Here is a 22,107-nt window from a genome sequence, read left to right on the forward strand (position 1 = left end):
CCAGAGGCAGAGGCCTCCTAGGGCACGGCCAGCAGCTGCAGAGGAGAGCAGAAAGCCGGGGCCTGATCAGTGCTTGTTTGAGGACACAGAGGAACCTAGGACTTCAAACTTAATCACAGAAATAAATGATTTTAGTTGGGAAGAAAGAAGGTATAATTCCTAATAGTTAGCTGAGCAGTTGAATATTTTTTAGAAAATGAAAATTTGATAAAAGTCCTCAGTGAAATTCAAGGGTGTGAGCAGTAAGCATAATATTTTATGAAAATGACCCCCATATTTAAACCCTGGCACTGTGTGTGCTGCATTGTAGCACCCCGTCCACATCCACCTTTTAGAAAATTAAAACACATAAATTCTGTTTAGTGTTTGATACGCACTGCACCGGCCGGAACGTAAGCCCTAAAACCTTGGGCTGCTCTCCACCTTTCATAAATTCCTGGGTAGATTCTATACAAAAATAATTTTCAGGTCCGTGGCTCATTGTTATTCAAACGTGATTGATCGTCGTCATTTGCTCAGCTCGGGAGTTAAGTGCCCCTGTCATTTCCAAAGAGCATAATTGGGACGTTTCACAGGTCAGCGGTGGAGACAGGCTTCCCTTTTGATCAGTGTTAGACTGATAACAAAAATTACAGTTTCCAATGATTAATGTCTCCTGTGCTCCCCAGATGCACAGCCGTGGGCTGTGCCTAAACACAGAGCATTTGCATCTGATTATAACTCTCCCGGGCAGGTCTTCTCATGGGGTTGTTGAGTTCAGCCCCAATAGTCCCGTGCTGTAGTGCTGGCAGCCAGCCCCGGGGGCCACATGTGTCCTGGGGCTGTGTGTGGGCCCTAGGGCCACGTGTGTGCTGAGGCTGTGTGTGTGTGTGTGTGTGTGTGTGTGTGTGTGTGTGTTCTGGGACCACGTGTGTGCTGAGGCTGTGTGTGTGTCCTGGGGCCACGTGTGTGCTGGGGCTGTGTGTGTGTCCTGGGGCCACGTGTGTGCTCAGCCTGTGTGTGTGTGTGTGTGTGTGTGTGTGTGTGTTTGTGTGTGTCCTGGGGCCACATGTATGCTGGGGCTGTGTGTGTGTCCTGGGGCAGTGTGTGTGTCCTGAGGACACATGCTTGGTGGGGCTGTGAGGGCTCTGGGGCCACCTGTGGGAGCTGCTGGTGAGTGACTTGAGCTGGGTCAGGTGGGCACCTCAGCTCCCTGGTTCCGTCAGAAGCTGTAAATTGCTGAAACTTGGCTTCCAGGGAGCATGTGGGCTCCTGCCCTGGGGGTCCGCAGCCGCTCCTCTCTGATCCCCTCCCTCAGGCGACGGGCCAGAGGCAGGTGCCTATGTGGAATGCCTGTTGGGATAGAGTGTAAAAACAAGCATGTGTGAGGACCACTGGGTGTTCCTGAGGACCTTGGCTGCCATCACAAAGGGACCTCTCTTTCTGGACGCTTCCTTCAGCCCTGTGCCTAGGTCATGGTGTGGTCCTCACACCCTGGGGGCACAGCCCTCAGCTGCCCAGGACGGTGAACCTGGCTCCCTGGTGTGCAGGGATCTCCCGGGAGGGGCACGTCCCTGCAGTTGCTGGTTGCTGTCCTGGCATCCTGTCCTGGATGTGAGGGCTCCTGGGGATGGAGGCTGTGGCTTAGGGGCTGGTTCTGCTGTGCTGCAGGTGCTCGCCGAGGTGGGTGTCTGCCTCTGTGCTGTCTGCTCTGGTAAGCTGATGGGCACGGGGCATTGCTATCGGCAGAACCTCGCAGCTGCCCCAGGGCAGGCCAGGACTCCTGCTTTGGGGATGTCAAGGACTCCATGGGCCTCTAGTGCCACCTGCTGAGGTGCCCAGAGCCCGCCTTCCTCTGGGGAAAGCAGGCCTCCTGCTCCCCAAGTTGTGGGTGGCAGCACTGTGCTCCTGGGACTCAGGCCAGCTGCCACATCAGGCAGGGGAGGTAGCCTCGTCGGGAGCTCCTGCATGGTGTGTTGTCCAGATGACTGCCTAGCGGGTGGACGGCTGCTACCTGTACTGCAGGGAGAGACATTTGCCATCCACCTGTGTGTGATTGCTCTGTGCAAGGACGGGGCAGCATGTGCCAAAGCATGGAGTGGCAAGGCCAGAGGCAGTGGTGCAGAGGTGCTGAGATCTTAGGGACAAGAATCACTCGAGCCAGTGCGGTGGCACACACCTGTGATCATGAGTTCAAAGCCAGCCTAAGACGCTAAGCAGCTCAGTGAGACTCTGTCTCTAAATAAAATGGGAAACAGGGCTGGCGTGTGGCTCAGTGGTGGAGTGCCCTGAGTTCAATCCCTGGTCCCCTGCCACCAAAAAAAAAGGAAAAAAAAAAAAAGAATCAGCCCTGAGATGACCTTGGGTGGACTGCAGTCACTCGATGCTGATGCCCGGCTGCTGTGGAGGGGGCTGGGACAGTGGGCGGCGCGTACACAGGTCTGGGTGTCCTTATTTGTTTTTGGTGGTGTTTCCACAGACTGACGCCCCAGGGGACGAGGAGGATGAGGATGAGGATGACGAGGACTTTGTGGAGGTGCCGGAGAAGGAGGGGTATGAGCCCCACATCCCTGCCCATCTGCGGGCTGAGTATGGTAGGCTGCAGCTCAGGGGGCAGTGGGAGGCGCCTGGGGAGGAGCCCCTGCTCTGGGAGCTGTGGCCCAGTGACCTCACAGGAGGTGGGGATGTGGGGCCCCGCCTGTCCTGCTGGCTACGCCACAGATCCCTGAGTCAGTTCACTGCTTCATTTAAGGGTGGGCTCCCCGGCTCCCTTGCAACCTGCCCTGAGACAGGCTCCCATCTTAGGAAGTCCTGCTGCAGGCCCCTCTGCCCAGCCCTGGGCCAGGGTTCTGACCCCACAGTGGGCCTGCTAGCTCGAGAGGAGGCAGGTCCTGGCCCCGCCCTTCAGCTCCTGGGTGCTCCTGCCTAGCAGCGGCCTCAGGAGAGTGTTCCAAGGGTGAGGTGGGCACCTCCCTGAACAGATGGATGCCCTCTTGTGCAGGCTCCCTGGACCCAGGGTATCGGGGAGACTGGTTCCAGCAGCTCAGGAGCCATGTCTGGTGGTGGCGGGGAGTCACGGGGAGGCCTGGGCCTCTCAGGGTTGGGGGTAGCCATACCACATGCTCAGGCTTTTATCCCCTAGGGACGATTCCTGGGGATGTCAGAGTAACCTGCTTACCTCTTGGACACTAAAGGTGGACAAAGTGTCTGGGCCAGGACTGTGATGTCCACAGCAAGGCCACGTTCCTGGTGAGGAGAGTGGGCACAGCTGCAGTTGGCCTTTCCACCTAGGAGCCCCTGAAAGTCACACTCTGCAGCCCAGGCTCCTGACCTCCAAGGCAGGGGCAGCCTTGAGTCCGGTGGGTTCCAGGGCCCCAGGACACACACAGGTGTCACGTGTTCACGTCCAGAGCAAGGAACTGAAAACCGGACCCCTAGCTTTTATGGTGAAATTGACAAGTTGGTTTGAAGTGAAGTCTGTGAGATGAAAAGTAGATTTGTTAAAAGAATTTAGATGATTAGGCAACTCATGTGTGAAGACATGACCCATTAGGGGTGTCATGCCAAATTAGCACAACCACATGCTAATGCCCTCCACTCACACAGCTGTGTGCCCACACGTCCGCTTCTGAGCTGGGCAGGGCCGGGTGGGCTGGGCACCTGGGGTTCAGTCGTGTGAGTGTGGTAGGGAAGCTCCCGCCCTGACCTCACTGGGTGCCTGGCCTGGCCTGGCCTGGCCTGCTTTGCGGAGGACCTGCCTCTGCCTGGTGCTATCCTGCCCTGTGCACCGGCCCACCTTCCTCCATGGGCCAGACCCCACCCCAAGCCTGGGCTCCAGCTGTGTATCCTCGAGGCTCCTTAGCCATTGAGCCCCCTCTGACCTCCCACCTGCCCCCAGCCCCCGCTCCCCCCGCACTTGCCATTCTTTTCGAATATCAGTGTCCACCTGAAGTGGCCTTTACCATCTCCTGATTACTGCCTTTCCTCCGTGGCCAGAGCCTCTCTCGGGTGGCCACAGCTGAGTCCCACACTGACATGGGCACTGGGAGGTGCCTGTAGCCTGCTGCTGGGTGCTGTGGCCACCCTCCCCAGCCCACCCTACCTTGCCCTCTGCTGGACCAGGCCCTAGGTAGCAGAGAGGCACTGGTTCAAGTGTGGCTACCTCTGAGGCTGTTGGGTCTGGGACGGAGGGCCACAGGGACAGAGGGCCACAGGGACAGGTGAGGCAGAGACAGCCTGTTGGCTCCTTCCTTTTTCTGGTCCTGGGCCAAGGACCCCAAGGTCTCTAAGCAGTCACAGCACCTGCCTAGGCTCTTGCCTGCCCAGATATCCTCCTGCCTGCCACGTGGCCTTGTCCCCCTCCCTGAGCCAGGGCTGGTCCTGGAGTCTGCCAGGGAAACTGGCAGCTGGCAGTGACTCTTGGCTTGGGTCACGCCAGACTTTTCAGGGTCTGGGCCTCTGTGTCCCTGTTGGTGCTTCTGAGTCCTCAGGGTTAGTTTGCAGCTTCTAACTGGCAGGACCTGCCTCTCACGCAAGCCTTCGTCCTGCAGCGGCTCGCAGTGCAGGGCTCCGAGTAGGAAGCAGCAAAGGCCATTGTCCTCCAGCCCAGAGTGACGAGGTTCCCTCTGGCCTGTGGCTTGTGAGTGGCCAGTAAAGTGGCACGACCACAAAGGCAGACTGTCATGGAGTGCTCCCTCGACGGGCCTTTAACTGTCCCTCCAGGCAGTGGGCACATGGGGGCAGGGCCTTGCTGACCACCAGTGGAGAGTGATGGGCACCAGCAAAGTCCTTGGGCCCTCCTGTGTGGAGGTGGCCTGTGTCCCCCTTGTCTGCTGGCCAGTGGAGTCCATCCAGTGAAGGGGTTGAGCTGTGAACAGCCAGGGGCCTCTGCCAGGCTCCTTGGGACAACTGCCCAGTGCGCCTGCGGGGAGGCCCAGTTGCATGGAGGTGTCTCAGGGGCCCAGGGCTCTTGTACCTGCCTGACCTCCAGCACAGAGGAGCAGGGCCTTGGTTCCTGAATTGTGGGGAGATCCATCACACAGAAGTGGTGACCCATTGCCTGTGCCTGGGCTCCTGGCTCCTGTCCTGCCAGCCTGCTTTGTGACTACCCCTCGTCCAGGCTTTGTGGGCAGGCCTGGCCTGTGGGGAGGGGGTTTGGCGAGACCCTGGCATCTCCTTGGTGCAGGCTCACCCCTTCCTTAGGGAAGGCTTACAACATTGTCTTTGGCCTTAACAGACAGGGGCCTAGGGGTCTGGGCCAGTGCTGCTCCTCCTGCTCTCCCCAGAAGCATCAGGTGGAGGCCGATGGGAGAGGGACGCTGTGCAGCGGGGTGCTCTGACTCTCTGGTTCAGGGTCTTGCTGTCTGCCCGGCCCTGGGCTGCATTGTGGAATCAGGAGGGGCCAGCAGGGCCCCTTCAAGCCTGGGGTTCAGCTTCAGCTGGTCAGGTTGCCAGTGAGGCCTGGAGCCAGGGCAGGGCGGTGGAGACCCCATTGGCTTCCTGTGGGGAGAATGGCAAACGGCCCGGGAGCTCTGGAGACGCAGGGCAGGCAGGAGGTGTGCCTGGGCGAGCCCAGTTCATGATACTAGTTTATATTCTGTCGCTGTTTTTTCAATTAAACGTGGGTGAATCTGAAGTAGTTAGATTTAGTCTAAACCCACACAGAGCCGAGGAGACCGGGGCTCTTTTTCTTTCTTGTTTCTTTCTCTGAATTTTCACTGAGGGGCTTTTATCTTTCCCTTAATCCTACCATTTCTGTCAGGACATAATCTCTTTCTCAAATTTACATTTTAATTACAAGGCCAGTGGAGCTAGGTGGAATCAATAATGTCAGCGCTGGGCAGCCCAACTTTGTGCGGAGCCCAGCCTCTCCATTTCCTGCTATCGATTGATCTCTCTGCACTGTCTGCTTTAGTGCTTCAGGCAAATAGGTGCCACTTGGCCAATTTAAACAAAAACAGGGATTTGGACATTTTTATGATTCTTTTAAAAGCAACCATGGGAGTAAACTTGAGCCCAGATACTGTACTGAGTCAGCCGAGCAGAGCTCGGGCGCAAGGTGGGTCGGTTGAGGACTCTGCCCTCATCTGCTGAGAACCGTGTGCTGGGCCGAGGAGCCCTCTGTGTTTTGGGTCTGCTCTGGAGGTGTGTCAGCAAGATTGATTCCCCAGGACAGTGCAGGCGGGGCCTGAGCCCCGAGTGTTTACCCTGCTCTACACGCTTACCCATCTTCTTAATGGTCTAAAACAACAAATCAATGAAAAATATATTTCATTCTTGTAACTCTTAGGAATTCTCCTATTGATCTCTGGGCTGCGATTGTATCTGTCCAAGTGTCACATTGTTCTCTTCTCAGTCCGGCTGCCTCGCAGCGTGCGGTGTTGGCCAGCCGGGCAGTGTGGTCCCTGGGGAGGCTGTGCTGCGGGTCTTGGGGCTTTGGGATGCCTGGGAGTGGGACCTGGGTGTTGTGATGGCGCTGGAGCCTTTGGGCTGAGATCCATGGTGGCCACAGGTGACCGGCACCCCAAGGGACCCTGAGCAGCTCCTCCGTGTTCTCTGTGGGCATCCAGGAGATGGGCGTGTGCTGGGTCCTACAGCAGGGCTGGCACATGTTTCCCCAAGGGGCCAGAGAGCGAGTGTCCATCCCAGCTCCCGGGCACGCCAGACAGCACAGGGCGGGAGGGCACAGCTGTGGGCCAGGGGGCTTTATCTACAGAGGAAGGCTGCAGCGGCTGTGGCTCTTGTCTGCTTACCACCGTGATGTCCTGAAGAGCAGCTGGCCACGTCTGTGTCCTGTCGGGCTACCCTCTGCTCAGGGGCCTCAGGCAGTGTGCTGGCCTCCACCTTGGTGTCGACTCATCAGCACACACCATCCACGTTTCCTACACGTTGACACGTCCCTTCTGTTTTTGTTTAATATTTATTTCTTAGTCATAGGTGGACACGTGTCCTTGTTATTTTATGTGGTGTTGAGGATGGAACCCAGTGCCTCACACACGCTAGGCAGGCGCTGCCACTGAGCCCAGGCCCCGCCCGACGTGTCCCTTTTCTTGAGGTCCTTTGAACTTAAAATCAGTTTTCCTGGTGTTGAGCTGCCATCTTAGCTGTCCCTTGGTCCTTCCTGCACAGAGACTCTGATCCTGCCTTTATGCGCTCCCTGTCGCTGGTCTCCGGTGGGACTTGGGCCGGGGGGTGGCCACAGCTCTGCCCGAAGGTGATCTGTCAGCTGGGCTGCAGCTCTAGCACCTGGACGTGCTGCCCGGGCTCCTCCGCGCACCACACGTCCCCTCAAAGTCACTGCTGCTGTTGGTTTACTTCTTTTCCCACCTTTGTTAAAATGTTTTTTCCTGTTGCTTCTAAATCCTTTTTTATCTATTTTTTCTGATGATTGTTTCTAATTTTAAAAAGTATTTTTAAAAAGTGTGTGTTGTCCCCTGCTGTGTGCTCCCTGCAGTACCGGGGTGGAACTTGCCTTGCACACTCAGCTCACACTGCCTCTGAGCTGGCCACCCACCATCCACCCTTGGTTTTTATAGCCTCTTGATTTCTGTTCTGTGCCCCTGCCCAGGACTAGTGGCTGAGCACCCTCCTGCCCTGGCCTCCCTGTCTGGTAGGTGTGGACGGAAGGGCAACAGACTCCAAAGCATTCCCTGGGCCCTTCCTGCACTGAGGCTCCCGTCGAGGAGATCCTGGTCCTCACTGCAGGCTGAGGCCACAGCCCAGCGGGTGGAGAGTCAGGCTGGAGGCCCTCAGCAGTGGGAGCAGCCCTCCCCGGCCCTGCGCACCGTGCTGTTGACATGCTGCTGCAGTAGGATGTCCTTCTTTAGATGTGTGGCTTTTTCTCTGATGTCCTTAAACTCCCTGTAGAATTTCCAGCCACAGTTTCCCTCCGTCTCCAGGAAACGAGGCTCACCATTTCCCAACTCTTCTCCACAGCGCTTCCTTTTCTTTCCTCCAGGTTCTGGAAATGAGGACCTTGGTACCTGCACAGGTGCCCTTGGCTCTCACTGCAGGAGTGTGTGTCCTCCGGGGGGTCAGAGTCCCTGCTACCCTTCTGCCCTGCAGCAGCCTTACTCCAGTCGGCTCGCTCTAGTGCTGGGCTTCCCCTGTCCACTGGATGCTGCGGCTCCTGCTGGGGGAGGTGGCATTCAGAGGCCCCCACTGCCCTGCCTATGCACCCTTGTGAGCACCTCAGTTGGCGGGTGCACGTGGGAGGGCAGGCCGTGCCTCTGGAGTCCTAATCCCTACCTGCCCTGTGCCCTCCCTGGGAGAGAGGCGAGCAAAGGTCAGGATGGGCCAGACCCAAGTCCTTGCCTTGGTACGGGCAAGAGGGGTGGGCAGGGCCTTGAGGGATGGCGGGGTTTGGTGGTGTTGAAGGATCTGTCCTGTTCCGCCCCAGGGATGTAAGAATGGACATGGCTGCAGAAGCCAGTGTGCCACTGTGCCCCTGGCCTTGCCAACCTAGTGCCAGGGGCTGTGCTCCAGGGTGGCATTCTACTCATTGGGAGCTTGCATCTGACTGGCAACCACGGGACGGGTATCTCCAGGCCCTGTCCAAGAGGGGGAGGTGACAGGAACCACTTCTCAGGGCCTTGGAGGATCATGGGCTCTCATGTGCAGGGTGCGTCCCAGTTGCTTGGGCACCCGAGAGGTGGCAGGTGCTCACGGGATTTGCCCAGGTCATGGAGTGGAAGTCAGAAGTGGACATGTATTTGTTTCAGGGCTAGAGCCCAAAGCCCCTCTGCAGGCTCTGGAGAAAGATGCAGCTGCACAAGGCTCACAGGCGAGGAAGAGGACGAGAAGGGACGAGGAGGCATTGGACCCCACCTCTGCTGCTGCCCAGCTGTGGCGGCCCCACGACTGCCTGCCTCCTGTCCTACCCTCCTCTGTCAGGTGATCCCAGATGTCCCACTTTGTTGGGCCACTGCCTGGCACTGTCACTGACTACCCAGAGCACCAGTGGGGTGCAAGGCCTTCTTTGGCTCCTTTGAGGGCACCTGGGTTGTGCAGCCCTGGGTAGCGGGCACCTGCTGACCTCTGTGTGGGGCAGGGCTGCTCAGAGAGCTGGCACAGTGGGGCAGGACCCATAGACATTCTCTAGACACAGCTCATCCCCAGAGGCCCTGAAACTGGACCACTGTTCAGGTCTTGAGAGACAGATGTCAGGTTTCCCAGCCAGAGGAGGGCCAGAGACCAGAGCAGTGCTCGGCTAGGACAAGGCTGCTCACAGGACTGACGTGGCTGAGGCCCTGGCTCCTTGGTCTTACCTTGGGTCTGGGCTGCACTGGGCTGTCCCTCTCCAGGAGTGACAGCACATTCTGCTCTGCTCTCAGGGCTCCACTGGGACCAGAGGAGGCCCAGAAACTGGCGGAAGAGCGGGCCCGGGCGCCCGTGGTACCCTTTGGAGTGGACCTGTGCTACTGGGGCCAGGAGCAGCCGGTGACCGGGAAGATCCTCAGGTGAGTCCAGGGAGCCTGTGGCTCCAGAGCACATGGTCCTCCCTGAGCCTGGCTGCTGCTCCATTGGGAGCCGTCCAGGGAGGCTGGGCCTTGTTATAGAGAGGGATTAGCCAGAGAGCACTCGCAGGGGCTCTGGGATGCAGGCCTTTAGAGAGCCTAGCTTCACCTCTTGATCCAGCACAGTCCCAGTTCTCATGGGGTGCTACTGAGCAGGTCCCATCACTGCCCGGCCAGCCAGGGGCACCCTGCTACCCCAGTGGGACCTGGGCTGGCAGGCGGGCCAGGGCTGACAGGGCAGGGAGGCTCACTGGGAAAACAGGTAGAATCTTACTGGGCTTGGCTAGGTTGGCTTGAGGGCAGTGGAGGCCAGCTCTCGGGAGGCAGAAGGCTGGTGATGCCGCTGTGACCCCAGGGCTCATACCGTGGCCACATGGCCTGTTCCTGTGAGGATGGTTGGCCTCGCACTGGGGGCCTGCAGAAGGGGCTGCCCTGGGTTGGCAGAAATGGCTTAGCCACTGACCAGCAGAGAATTGTTTGTGGGGTCTTCTGCCCTGGGGCCCAGAGCCAACTTCCAGGCCCCTCAGCTTCTGCAGCAGCCTGAGGGTGTTTGGGGAATGCTGAGCCCCTGGCTTAGACCTGTGGTCCAGGGGCATGTGGATGCTGCCTCCATCCTGCCTGCCCTGCTCTGCTGCAGGGTGGGGGTGGGCAGGCCAGGCGGGAGGAGCAGCAGGGCAGAGAGGTCTGTAGGAGGCACTCTGGGAGCTGTCCCTCCACATATTGTCACCAGGTAGCTGAAGGTCAGTGCCTAGCCTCAGAGCCCAGCCAGTGGCCACTAGCCTGGCCAGGGACTGAAAGGCTTAGCTGCTGCTTCTCAGAAGCCCTACACCTGGAGGCAGCACTGCCCTCCTCCCGCCTGCCTGACCCGGCTCCCCCAGAGCCCCTTGCAGTTAGGCTCCAGGACAGTCAGGCCTGAGCATCTTGTTGGGAGGACCCAGTGGGTCCTAGCTGGCCCCAAGCCCCACTGGGAGGCCAGCGTCTCACTCACCTGCGTTCCGTGAGGGCGGGGCCCTTGCCTTGGACCACACTGCAGACCCCCAGATGATATTGGCCAGGGCAGGCCTTCTAAGGGCTAGTCTCCCCAGTGGGGACCCCTGCTCAATGCCCGTGCTCCTACCTGCAGGCTGGTGGGCAGGGCGGGACAGTCCTACCTCTGTTGTCCTGGGGCCCTGAGGGCAGAGCACAGAGCAGGAGGGCAGGTGTGACCGTCCTCCAAGGTCCTCTGCAGATGAGCGTCAGGAGACTTGGTACACCGGCAGATCTGAATCTCAGCACCGTTTCTGGAAGCCCCGGGAGGTAGAAGAGGAGGTGGACAGTGCAGATGTGCCTGCCGTGCTCCAGAGCCGCCGCATCACCTTTGCAGGGAAGTTTGAGCCTGTGCAGCACCGGTGCCGGGCCCTGAGACCCGATGGCCGACTCTGTGCACGCCAGGACCGGCTGAAGGTGAGGCTGTGGCCTGAGTGTTCTGTGGGTGTGCGGCTGGGCCAGGACAGGGCTGTGGACACTGGGAGCCTGCAGAAGGGGCTGCCCTGGGTTAGCAGAAATGGCTTAGCCACTGACCAGCAAGAATTGTTTTTGGGGTCTTCTGCCCTGGGGCCCAGAGCCAACTTCCAGGCCCCTCAGCTTCTGCAGCAGTGCAGTCTGTGTGGACTCAGAGCCCTGGGAAGGAAGAGGTACACCCTGGCCCACAGCTGCCCACTTTCACCCCAGGCTGGAGGGAGCAGGGAGAAACAGGTCACCACTAACAACTGACTGGAGGCCCCAGGCTCCTGCAGCTACAGCCCCAGATCTGGGAGGACCAGAGCCCCTGCTGTGCACCTCCCAGGACTCACATCTGAAGGTCATGCGACTGCAGGGCAGTGTGTCCCCCCCAGAGGCACTTGTGCCCAGGGAGCTGCAGCCCCACCTCCTGGCCATCAGTCTTTTTGTGCTTGCTTTGCAGTGTCCTTTCCATGGGAGGATCATCCCCAGAGATGATGAGGGGCGGCCCCTGGACCCAGAGGACAGGGCCCGGGAGCAGCAGCAGCCACCACACAAGCAGTCACGCCCAGGTAGGTGTGGGGGCGGTTTGCCAGGGCACAGCCTGGGGCACCACAGGGTCAACCTGGGTGGCTCTTCACAGTCCTCAAGCCACAGCCTCTGCTGTAGTAACAGACAGGGTGGGGAGCAGCACCTGCAAGGCCACTGTAGGGATATGGACACACCCCCCATAAGCCACCACGCTGGCAGTTGCAGGGTCAGGTCCTGCATCCTGCATCTCTCCTCAGTGGAGGGTGGAGGTGGGATTGGGAGCAGGCCGAGTGGAGGAGGCCAGCTCATTTCTCCTGCTCTCCGTCCTCCTTCCTGATGGGGCCGTTGCCTTGTCCCATCCAGAGATACCTGTCCCTCCTGCCCTCAGGGCACTTGCTGCAGCCTGGCCGCAGAAGTTGCTGGGTGCCCAGGTCCCCAGGGCCCCTGAGCAGCAGAGCAGCGGTGAGCATCCACAGACAGCTGTGCTTCCTGGAGCCTTGGCAGGCCGCCTTGCCTTTCCACGGGCCAGGGTCCCCCACCCTGGCAGCTCTGACCTGCTGGCTGTCTCCATGGACATTCAAGCCTGGGCTGTAGCCCCAGGCCCTCCCTCAGAGGGGGATGCATCTGCAGGCCCACTCAGCAGCTTCTTGCCCTTGGGTCCTAAGACACAAATGCTGGGTTTCAGCCTGACACCGGCCGGTGCCTGAGCCCTGGGCAGTGGGAGGGCCCTGACCTGTTCATCTTCAGGGTAAGGCCTTCCCTGGTGGTCACACTCAGGAGCAAATTAAGTGCCTATTTCTGTGTCGAGCCTGAAGAGTCTGATTTCCAGCCTTCGGTGGCTTGTTAACAAACAGGTATCAGGCCGCGGCTGCCCCGGTGCTGGCCAGTCAGATGTGAAATAGCGTCTCTTTACTAACTGCAGTATCGATCCCGCCTCCCGCACACACGGGGCAATTTTCTTTTCCCTGGTGCTAACCTCAGTGACAATGCGCGTGGCGCTGCAGGGCCCGTCAGCGCCCAGGAAGGCCGCGCGGCCGAGGCGTCTATTGATTTTCTTCAAAGGCTTTTAAATTGCTCCTTCATTTTCCTGAGGTGCTCATTCCGTCTCCACTGGATGCTGGCATTTTTTCCTTGTGTTTAAACAATTGCTCCATTCACCGGGTTCCTAAACTGTGACGCCTTCTTATTACTGGGAGATAAACTGTTTAGACAGTTTTCCTTAATCTTGGATTAATCGTCCCTGGATCTGAATTGTGCAGCCCCGAGTTCCTTCACTTCAAAAAAATCCTCCTGGGGAGGCCACACCATCTGTCTGGGCACAGCCTCTCCCTCCATGGCCGTGCCCACCACAGACTGGCCTCTCTGGCTCCCTATGTCCGGGCACTGCTCCCTAGCCCTGTGGGCATGTGGTGCCGGGGTGAGCACCCTGCTGCAGGCCAGGTCCACCTGTAGGACTAGGCATGCTCGGATAGCCTTGCCACCACTGCCCTGCCCTGGTCTGGGATGGCATTTCCACACCAGGCGGCCCAGGTTCTGGTCGTCCATCTCCACAGCCTGCAGAGGCAGGCCAGCAGGAACTGGTGGGGAGCTGCCAGGCTCCCCGCCCGGCCCCCAGGCCAGAGTGGGCCTGTACTCGGCTCACTTCCAGCAGCCCTCTGAGCAGGGCTCTGCTCATGCACTGGGTGTGGCCTGACCCTGGGGAGCTGCCCAGCAGGGCTGGGTGGCACTGGTTTCCCTTACAACCGTGGCACACGGTACCCAGTCCTCTCAGGAAGGGCACCCTGTTGGGCTGAATTCCTACCTGTTTCTGAGACCCACAGCCCGGCTGTCTGGACGAGTGAAACACAAGCTCTCCACTGCCTGTCGTCCTGGGCCTTCCCTCACCTTGGTCCTGTCCAGCCTGTTAACAGCACCACAGTGGCTCAATGGTCACGTCCATTTTGCAGTCCAGTAATTACACTCCAGAGGCACTGAAACCCTCACTTCCAGCCTTGTTTGACAGCCTACCTCGAAGCTCATGGGTGTAACACAAGGGGCCTCAGAGGCCTGACCTAGCTCCCCCGCTGCCTGTCTGGGCCACAGGGGTCCTTGGGGGCTCAGGCACCTCTGAGGGTTGTGGAGTCCTCTGCAGTCTGTGGGGCCATGCCGGATGCAGAGGGAGTAAGCTCTACCCGGTCCTCTCCCCGGTCCTTACCTGGCTCCACTGTGGGAAGCCTGAGCTGGAGCCTGGCCCCATCCCTTCAGGACAGGGCCCTGGGCTCCTGCCTGACCCCAGCCGGAGGCTTCTCCCCGAGCCCCTCCACCCCAGGAGGGCTTCTGAAACCCTTGGGTCTTATCTAGACTGGCAGGACCCAGAGTTCATGAGGGATGTGGAGGCAGCCACAGGGGCAGATCTGGGCTCATCGAGGTACAGCCGGAAGGGCAAAGGGAAGCGGAAGAAGCACCCCAACCTCACGGACCTGCGAGAGCGAGCCAACACCAGCCGGGCCCGCCTCAGGAAGAAGGTCTTCGCCAAGTAAGAGCTGCTCGCCACGCCTCCAGGACCCCTGGTCTGGGCGTTGGAGGAGGGCCTCTGGGGCCACCTGGACCTTCTCCTTGGCAGCCTCCAGCTCCAGCCAGGGGCAGGGCCATCCCAGGGGTTGTTAGGGGCCCAGCTGCAGCTGGGCGCCCTGAGCATTCTCCCAGGGAGGCTGCCATCCTTGCTTCCTGGTGGCTTTGGGCAAGGGCCAGCTGCTTCAGAGTGGACCCTTCATGCCCTAACTGGTTGACCCCAGAGGGCCAGGCCCTGGTCTTGCCGTGCCCCAATCAGTGCCTGCACTCTCTGCAGGGCCTCAGGGAGGACAGCCACTGCAAAGGCTGACAGATGGATCAGCCCCTGCCGCCTGATTCCAGGCCCAGGTGCGCAGGGGCTGGCCTTCCCGCTGCTCAGCAGAGTGCGGCCACTTGAACCTGCTTCTTTTCTCTTTGCATCAGCCTACTCTGCTCAAAGAGGACCTGGAGTGTTGCTATAAGGCCCATGAAGCCATTGCCTCCCCCTGAGGTTGATGCCAGGCCCTGAGGGGCCTGCCTGGCCATGCCCACTGCCCCCGTAAGCCTCTTGCCTGGGAGCACCTGGAGTGCTCGGCTCACCAGGCAGAGAAGGCTGTTGGTATCGACAGCAACTGGCCAGTGGGGTCAGCAGAAACAGGGCTCCTTTGGCAGTGGGGGCCAGTGGGGTGCGTGGGCCTGAGGGGCTGCCAGAGGCACCTGGGTGGGACTGCTTTGGAGGCTCAGAGTATAAGGCTGGTGTCCAGTGGGTCAGTCAGGTGTGAAGTGCTCTTGGATGCCTCTGCCTGGGAGCAGTGGAGGCCTAGGGATCTGTTCCGGCCTCCTTCCTGCTTCCTCCTGGGGACAGTGAGACCTGTGGTGGATGCAGGGCCTCAGAGCCCACAACTCGCACAGCTGTGTGGCCTCGAGTCTGACCTCCACAGCCCTGCCTTGAAGGGAGAGCCAGTAGCAGTGCCTGGCCGCATTCAGGGCTCCAGGCCCAAGATGTGTCCCCGCTTTATGGCTTCAGGCCCTGCTGGTGCAGTCCTCAGGCACCACGGCCCCTGAGCTGGTCTGGGGGCAGCCTGTGTCTCGCCTGGCATTGGGCAGCAAGCCTGTGGCCACTCAGGCCTCTTGCCTTCCTCTGTGTGTCTATCAGCATTCCCCAGCTGCACACGCCCCCAGGGCTGCTCTCCATGAGGTAGGGCAGGCTGTGCCCTCACTCCTGGGCAAGATAGGGATCCCGGTACTGCCTCTTGGCCCCCAGGTGAGGCCTTCCTCCCCAGGGCAGGGCCCCTGTTTGGACAAATGCACAGCCGTCCAGAAGCAGTGCCCAATCCCGAGAGCCCCAGCTGGAGCCTCCCTGACCGCGTGTTGCCTTGCTCTCCCCACAGGGCAGCTGTGCGAAGAGTGGTCACTGCCATGAACCAGGTGGACCGGAAGAAGCACGAGAAGTTTGCAAACCAGTTTAACTATGCGCTGAATTAGAGGCTGTGCTGTGGCCCCGGATCGTCAGCTCTTCTTCCTCTGCCAGCACGGGGGAGGGAGTGTGGGTGTCCATCTGGGAAGGAGCCTTTCTTGTGTGTGGTCAACATCAGGAAATGGTGTGCCAAGATGCCCTGCAGTGGGGGCCTTCACCTGCCTGGGGGCCAACACCACCTGGTTGCTACGTGTCCCCTGTGGGGCATCCTGTGAGTTCTCTTGAGCCTGTGCACTGGGCAGTGCGGTCAGAGCCCATGGACAGGCCCACGGTCGGCACCTCCTGCCTTCCACCCACGCTGCACCCCCCGGAGGCTGCCTCTGAGCAGAGCAGATCTGGGAGGCCCAAGCTCTGTCACTGTGCCCGCAATGGGAACTCAACCCTGGTGGAGGCCAAGTCCAGGCCTTGGTGGCCCTAGTTTCCCTGCAGGGTGCTGAGGAGGCCCCTGCCCCCTGTGGAGTGTGGCTTCAGGGGCACTGCGGGCTCACGCGGCTGCACTCCAGAGCACTCTGCTGCCCTACAGGAGCCGCTGGCCCCTTCCTGCCCGGGTCTGCCTCTGCCTTTTCTGGACATTTCAGATATGGAGTTGTTCACAGGTGGCCTTCGTCGCGCTACTGCCCCTTGGTGGATGTTGTCAGACCTGTGGCATCTCAGTCCTCCTTCCTTTGCATCACCTGGAGCCGAGAGGCTCCTCGGGTGTTCCTCTTTTGACCTTTGGGGTATTCCCACGTTTTGGCTGTTGGGAATAGCACTGCTGTGAGCGTGTGTGGACAGAGGTGGACACAAGATGTCCATCCGAGGGATACACCAGGGGGCATAGTGACTCCATGCCCCACCTTTCAGTGAACTGCCAGGTCCCCTTCCACGGGGAGGGTCTGCATCCTGCACCCCGCCAGCAGCCCGTGAGCCACTGGCCTGCTTCCTTACCAAGCTCAGGGTCATCTGACTTTTTAGTTTCTCGCAGTCTTTGTGGACGTGAAGGGTTTGCTGGTGTTCAGATTTGCATCTCTGTAATAATCAACGTTGAGCATCTTCTGTTCTTATTGGCCATCTGTATGTCTTCTTTGGAGAAACGTCTACCCAGATCTTTCCCGTCTTTAATGGGGTGTGTGTCCTGTGTTGTGAGAGTTTTGCAGAGAGTCTGGATACCAGGCCCTTGATACTTGCTGATACCTCTTGTCTCCTGCCTTCTCACCTTCCCGATAGGATCTTTTAAGAGTCATTATTTGTTGAAGTCCAACACGTGTGTCTTTTTCTTTTGTTGCTTGTGCTCTTGGCGTCATGTCTGTGATGCCATTGCTCATTTCAGGTCACAAAGATTCCCTCTTCAGTTTTTTTCCTAAGACTTTCCTATTTTTAGTTTTTAGTCCGGTCTTGGGTCCATTTTAGGCTGAGTTGTGTAAGGTGTGAGGTGGCCCAGCCTCCTCCTCTTGCACCGTTTGTTGAGAAGCCTGTCCCCTGGGCCTGCCTGGCACCCTGCTGGCCCCCAGTCTGCAGCCCTCTCTCCAGCCCATCAGCACTTTGCTGCTGCGGTGCTGTGGCTGCGGTCGATTCTGTATTTGGTGAATATGAGTCCTTCAGCTTTGTTCTGTTCAGTGTTTTTGGCTATTTTTGGGTCCTTTGCATAAAATGAATTTTAGGATTAGTTTGTGAATTTTGGGGGAAAAAAAACCTACAATTTTGATAGAGATTGTATTCAGTCTATAGATCATTTTGGGAAATAGTCCCATCTTGTCTTCTGAGTCATGAATTTGTGATACCTTTCCATCTAATTGTCTTTAGTGGTGTTTTACAGTTTTAGTGAGTTTTTATGAGTGTTCATACAAAATTGAAGTTGGCTGCAGTGGTGCATACCTGTAACCCCAGTAACTGGGGAGGCTGAGACAGGAGGATTTCAAGGCCAGCCTCAGCAGTTTAGTGATGTTGGGGAGCAGACAGATGTGAGTGGTGGGAACAGGAGGTTAAGGGGATGACTCTATAATATGGGCCCACTGTGCCGACCCCCACATGCTTTCTTTTCTAAGAAGCAATTTACCTGCAACCTTGCCTGGCCGAAGTGGACAGGATGTGTCACATTTCTCAGGAAACTACTTGTTACCTGCAGGAGAAATGCAGGCTCAAAATAATGTTGATGATGGGGCTGGGGCTGAAGGTTAGTGGCAGAGCGCATGACCCTTAGTACCACATAGAACACCTGAATAAAATAAAGGCATTCTATCTATCTACAACTATAGAAAAAAAAATAATAATGTTGATGATGAGGGTGTGGTGGCCATGCTGGTCATCCCAGCAGCTCGGGAGGCTGAGGCAGGAGGACCTTAAGTTCAAAGCCAGCCCCAAGCAATATAGTGAGACCCTGCCTCTAAACATAAAAAGGGCTGGGGGTGTGGCTCAGTGGTTCAGTGCCCCTGGGTTCAATCCCTGATGTATTAAAAATAAAATTAAGAATTTATGGTTAAAAATTCAATTAGAAATAGTGAGCATGGGCCAAGGTGACCTAGAGTTATAGCAGTGGGTCTGGAAAGATGATGTCATCTGTCAGTCAAGGTGGACTTGGGTGGGACTCTCTAGAAACTTCTCTGGATCCCAAGTAAAACTGGAGCCTTGAGAGTGTCCCTGTCCCTTTTCCTGTCCCTTGTAGGCTCACTCCTGTTGACTCTGAGCAGCAGGGTCTGGACCTTTCTACCAATCGTGGGACTGGGGCCTGCCCTCCTCCTGCTCTCAGGAGCCCTGCCCTGGAACAGCAAGACCCTACAACTCAGTAGGACCCTGTCTCAAAGTAAAAAGTGAAGGGGCTGGGGTGGTGGCTCAGCGGTAGGACGCTCGCCTGGCACGGGCGGGACCCGGTTCCATCCTCAGCACCACATAGAAATGAAGGCATTGTGTTGTGTCCTTCTACACCAAAAAATAAAGATTAAAAATAAATAAGTAAGTAAAAAATGAAAAGGGATGGGGATGCAGCTCAGAGATTAAGCACCCTGGGTTCAATCCACAGTGCCAAAAAAAAATAATAAATCATTCCTAAGTGTTCTTTTTGATGCTATTATAAATTTGTTTGCTCTCTGAGTTCCATTTTTCAATTATTTGTTTGTTGCTAATGTATAAAAATACAACCAATTTTTGCATGTTGATCTGTATCCTGCCACCTTGCTAAGCTAGTCTGTTGGTTCTAACTCTGTGTGTGTGTGTGTGTGTGTGTGTGTGTGTGTTTTCCAAACACTTTTTTGTGCACAATTGTGTCATCTGCAAACGGGGATCTTTTCCTTCTTCCTTTGCAGGCTGGGTGCTTCCTGTGCCTGTGTCTTGCCTAATTGCTGGGCTGGCACCTCCTGCCTGGTGAGGACCAGACCTGGCAGAGCAGAGGCCCCTGTCTTGCTCCTGATCTCAGGGCAGCTCTCAGGCCTTTCCCTGCGGAGTGTGACGCCAGCTGTGTTCTGTAGCATCACATTTCCAGAGTGAAGTCCCCTTACTCCTGATTGTCCCTTTGTCATGAAGGATCGTATTTTTCAAATGCTTTTTGTTTCACTGCCAAACGCTTTTTCTCTCAAGATGGTGAGATGGTCTTTCCCCTTCTCCTGATCAGGCTGGGGCCTCCCGGGTGCCTCGTGGGTGACACTCTTGCACTCCTGCCACGGGGTGGGTCCTCTCCTTGTGCTACTGGGTCAGTCGGCTGGTGTGGTGCATCTGGATTCTTAGGGGATGTGGGTTTGTCATGTTTCTTGTGGCGTCCTTGGTATCAGGGTCTTGCTGGCCTCCCAGCACACGGTGGGAAGTGCCTCTCTCCTGTACTTTGGAAGTTGCGAGGACCGGTCATCATCACTCCAGCCCTGGTTGGGGTTCACCAGCAACGCCATGGCCCTGGGCTTTGTGAGACTCCTTAGCTGGTGGTGACCTGAGTCCGTGGAGCAGCTCACTCTGCCCAGGAGCTGTCCTGCCGCCTGGTGACCTGTGCTGGGCAGGACTGCTGCTGCTCACGTCTCCCTGCGCCCAGTGTTGGATCCTCTCCCCTGCTCTCACCCCTTCCTCCCTCCTTCTCCCCTGGTCAGTCTGGCTAAAGGTTCATGACTTTGTTGTTCATTCAAAGAAATGACCACTGGTTCTGCTGATCGTTGACTTTTCCGTGCTTTATTCCACTGATCTCTACTTGGACCAGCACCATCTCCTCTGGGTGCTTTGGCTCTGTTCACTGTGTGTGTGTTTCCTGAGACAGAAGAGTCGCTTCCTGGCTGCAGTCCTCAGTTTCAGTGTCTACCTGGGCTCTCATGTGAGCGCTCCCGGGTGCTGTGTTCCTGCACTCCTGTTCCTTTTCGCAGTCCTGGTGGCGGAACCGGCTCACACAGCCAGGCAAGCGCTCTCCCACTGTGCTGTGCCCCAGCCCCTTCTAAAATCTAATTTTAAAAAAGCTGAAAAGACTTTAAAGCACCCTGAATTCATTTTCTAGTACTCAAAAATAAATAAACCTGGAACCTGGGTCCTCTTGTTTTTTCTGCTTGAGAGGGTGAGAGGGTAACCGGGTAGCCAGGTAACCGGGTAGCCAGTGCTTCTGCCTTCACAGAGCCCACAGGTGGGGTCGCGCCTCTGCTCCCAAGTTGCTGTGTCAGTCGTGCTCAGCCCCTCGGACCTCCCTTTCCTGCCAGCCTCGCCTCCTCCCACGGTCCTCTCCCGAGGCTGCCGAGTGCTGCAGCTCACGCCTCCATCCCACAGGGGCCAGCCCCGGGCCCAGCATGGCCAGAAGCGGGGTCCAGCCATGCCCGGGCTCAGGCCCTCACCGCATCCTGTGGACTGCAGGCCCTCGGCTGGGCCTGGCACCCTGCAGGTGCCTCTGCCGTGCCCCCCGCCGTGCCCCCCTGCCGTGCCCTCTCTGCCCTTCGGGTTCTTCGCCTGGAGGGCAGGTGTGCCAGCGCGAGGCTGCTCCATGTCTGTCTCCCCGTCACTTCTGGGAACTCATTCTGTGAGCCTAGGCCCTGTCGACAGTCGTTTCCCCAGCCCCAGGGCGCTCCTCCCTGGGGTCACCTTGAGAGGTGGCCCCTAGAGCTTCCTTGGGTGCACAGCTGCTCTTCTTGTGCTTGAGACTCTCTTGGCTCCTGGCTCGGGACAGTGGCCACAGGTCCAGGGAATCCACATGCTTCTTGGATGTACGGGCCGCTCTTGCCCACCAGGTGTGCAGGTGGGCCCTGGTGTCTGTCTGCAGGCGTCCCCTGTGCCTCTCCTCTCTGGCACCTGCCATCCTCACTCTGTGGCTCCTGCAGGGGACAGACTCTTCCTTTTGCCGACAGGCTGCAGGTGGGCTGCTTGCGGCCCGTCTGCCCAGAGCCTCGCTCAGCCTCTGCGAGCTCCCCTCCTGGAGGTTCTCTGCCCCTCCAGTGCCCAGTCTTGGGCCTGGCACCCCATAGTGCGGCCCTTCCCAAGCTGCTGACGGCACTGGGCGCCAGGACTTCCCCGGGAGGACTGCTGTCCCCTGTTTCTGGGTGGCTCTGGGTTGTTGAAATACCCTGGTGTGTGAATGGGGGCAGCCGGCTCCAGCCTCCTGCTGCCTGTTTGGCTGACTTCACTCGCTCCCTGAAGTGTGGATGCTGTGGGATCCGCCCCGAGGCCTCCACACCCCCCTCAGCCTCCTACCTGCAGCACCACAGTGACAGCAGGACGAGTGCAAAGCCAGCAGAGTCATCCATCCAGCACCACTGTGGACACCCCCTCCTCAGCTCTGCCTTTAGGCTCTGGACAGCACAGCTGCTGCTTCCAGTGCCCTGTCTCAGCTGAGTGGGCTTGTCCAGGCAGCAGCAGGCCGGCCAGTGTGCACTCCCCAGGGGGGCTTTGAGGAGCTCCAGACCCGACCCCCTCCCAGGGCTGCTGTGGGTCCGCACTGTGGGAGGCCGCTCCCCTGAAGGCTGCTGCAAGCTGGTCAGGGAACTGTGCGAGTTCAGTCGCACAAAGCTCCTCTACCAAGACCCGTCCGTGGCAGGCGCATGGTGTGCCTCGTACCTCGCAGTGCTGAGCGCTCTTTCTTGAACAAGCCTTCTTTGGATTATTTACAGGCCTTTTTTAAAATTTCCAGCATTGATTTGGGTGGTTATTCTAATGGCTCTGGATTGTAGGAGCTCTTCCAGAGGGGCTTCCCCAAGGGCACAGTTGTGAGGACAGGTGCACTGCCCTCCACAGGACAGCCTGAGGCTGTGTCCAGGCTCTTTCTGTCCTGCAGGGTCCTGTGTATGTCCTGGTGTGCAGGCATGCATGCATTGGATGTGGGGCTCCAAAGTCGAGGGTAGGAGAGTGTCATTTTGACTGCGAGGTGACTGGGGCTGACCTGGTGTCTGCCTGCTCTCCCTCAGTAATGCTGACCGCTGGCTTCCCAAACCATCACCTCTCCTGGGCATCTGCCACGTAGTTTTAATTGACATTTCCCTTGGCGTGAGCAGCGGGGCCGTGTCCACATGTTCCAGGATTGGTTGTGAGCGTGTGTCTAGGTCTCTACCTGGTGCTGCTTTGGCTTGCGGAGACCACCCAGTGGTACGAGGCTCCATCCAGCAGGACGCGGGCTCTGGACGTGGGCCTCAGTGTCCTGGGCTCTGCTGAGGCTGCTCCCGCTGTGTGGGACTC

At 58.1% G+C, this 22,107-nt stretch overlaps 1 protein-coding gene across 3 annotated transcripts in view; it reads left to right on the top strand.

Moving 5' to 3' along the window:
• Uvssa (UV stimulated scaffold protein A) overlaps window positions 1-19,969 on the top strand; it is a 32,756-nt gene extending 12,787 nt beyond the window's left edge. For 2 of the 3 annotated variants that reach the window (XM_076863821.2, XM_076863823.2), the window contains 7 exons: window positions 2,459-2,573; window positions 8,700-8,871; window positions 9,312-9,437; window positions 10,712-10,937; window positions 11,437-11,545; window positions 13,845-14,019; window positions 15,425-19,969. In XM_076863821.2, coding sequence (XP_076719936.2) covers window positions 2,459-2,573; window positions 8,700-8,871; window positions 9,312-9,437; window positions 10,712-10,937; window positions 11,437-11,545; window positions 13,845-14,019; window positions 15,425-15,518 — 1,017 coding nt within the window. In that variant the 3' untranslated portion in view covers window positions 15,519-19,969. The remainder of the gene's footprint in view (window positions 1-2,458; window positions 2,574-8,699; window positions 8,872-9,311; window positions 9,438-10,711; window positions 10,938-11,436; window positions 11,546-13,844; window positions 14,020-15,424) is intronic. The other variant, XM_076863822.2, reaches the window with a different exon arrangement.
• The last annotated feature ends 2,138 nt before the right edge of the window (window positions 19,970-22,107 follow it).

This window comes from Callospermophilus lateralis, chromosome 8, assembly GCF_048772815.1.
Source record: "Callospermophilus lateralis isolate mCalLat2 chromosome 8, mCalLat2.hap1, whole genome shotgun sequence".
In the NCBI taxonomy this organism is placed as follows: Eukaryota; Metazoa; Chordata; class Mammalia; order Rodentia; family Sciuridae; genus Callospermophilus; species Callospermophilus lateralis.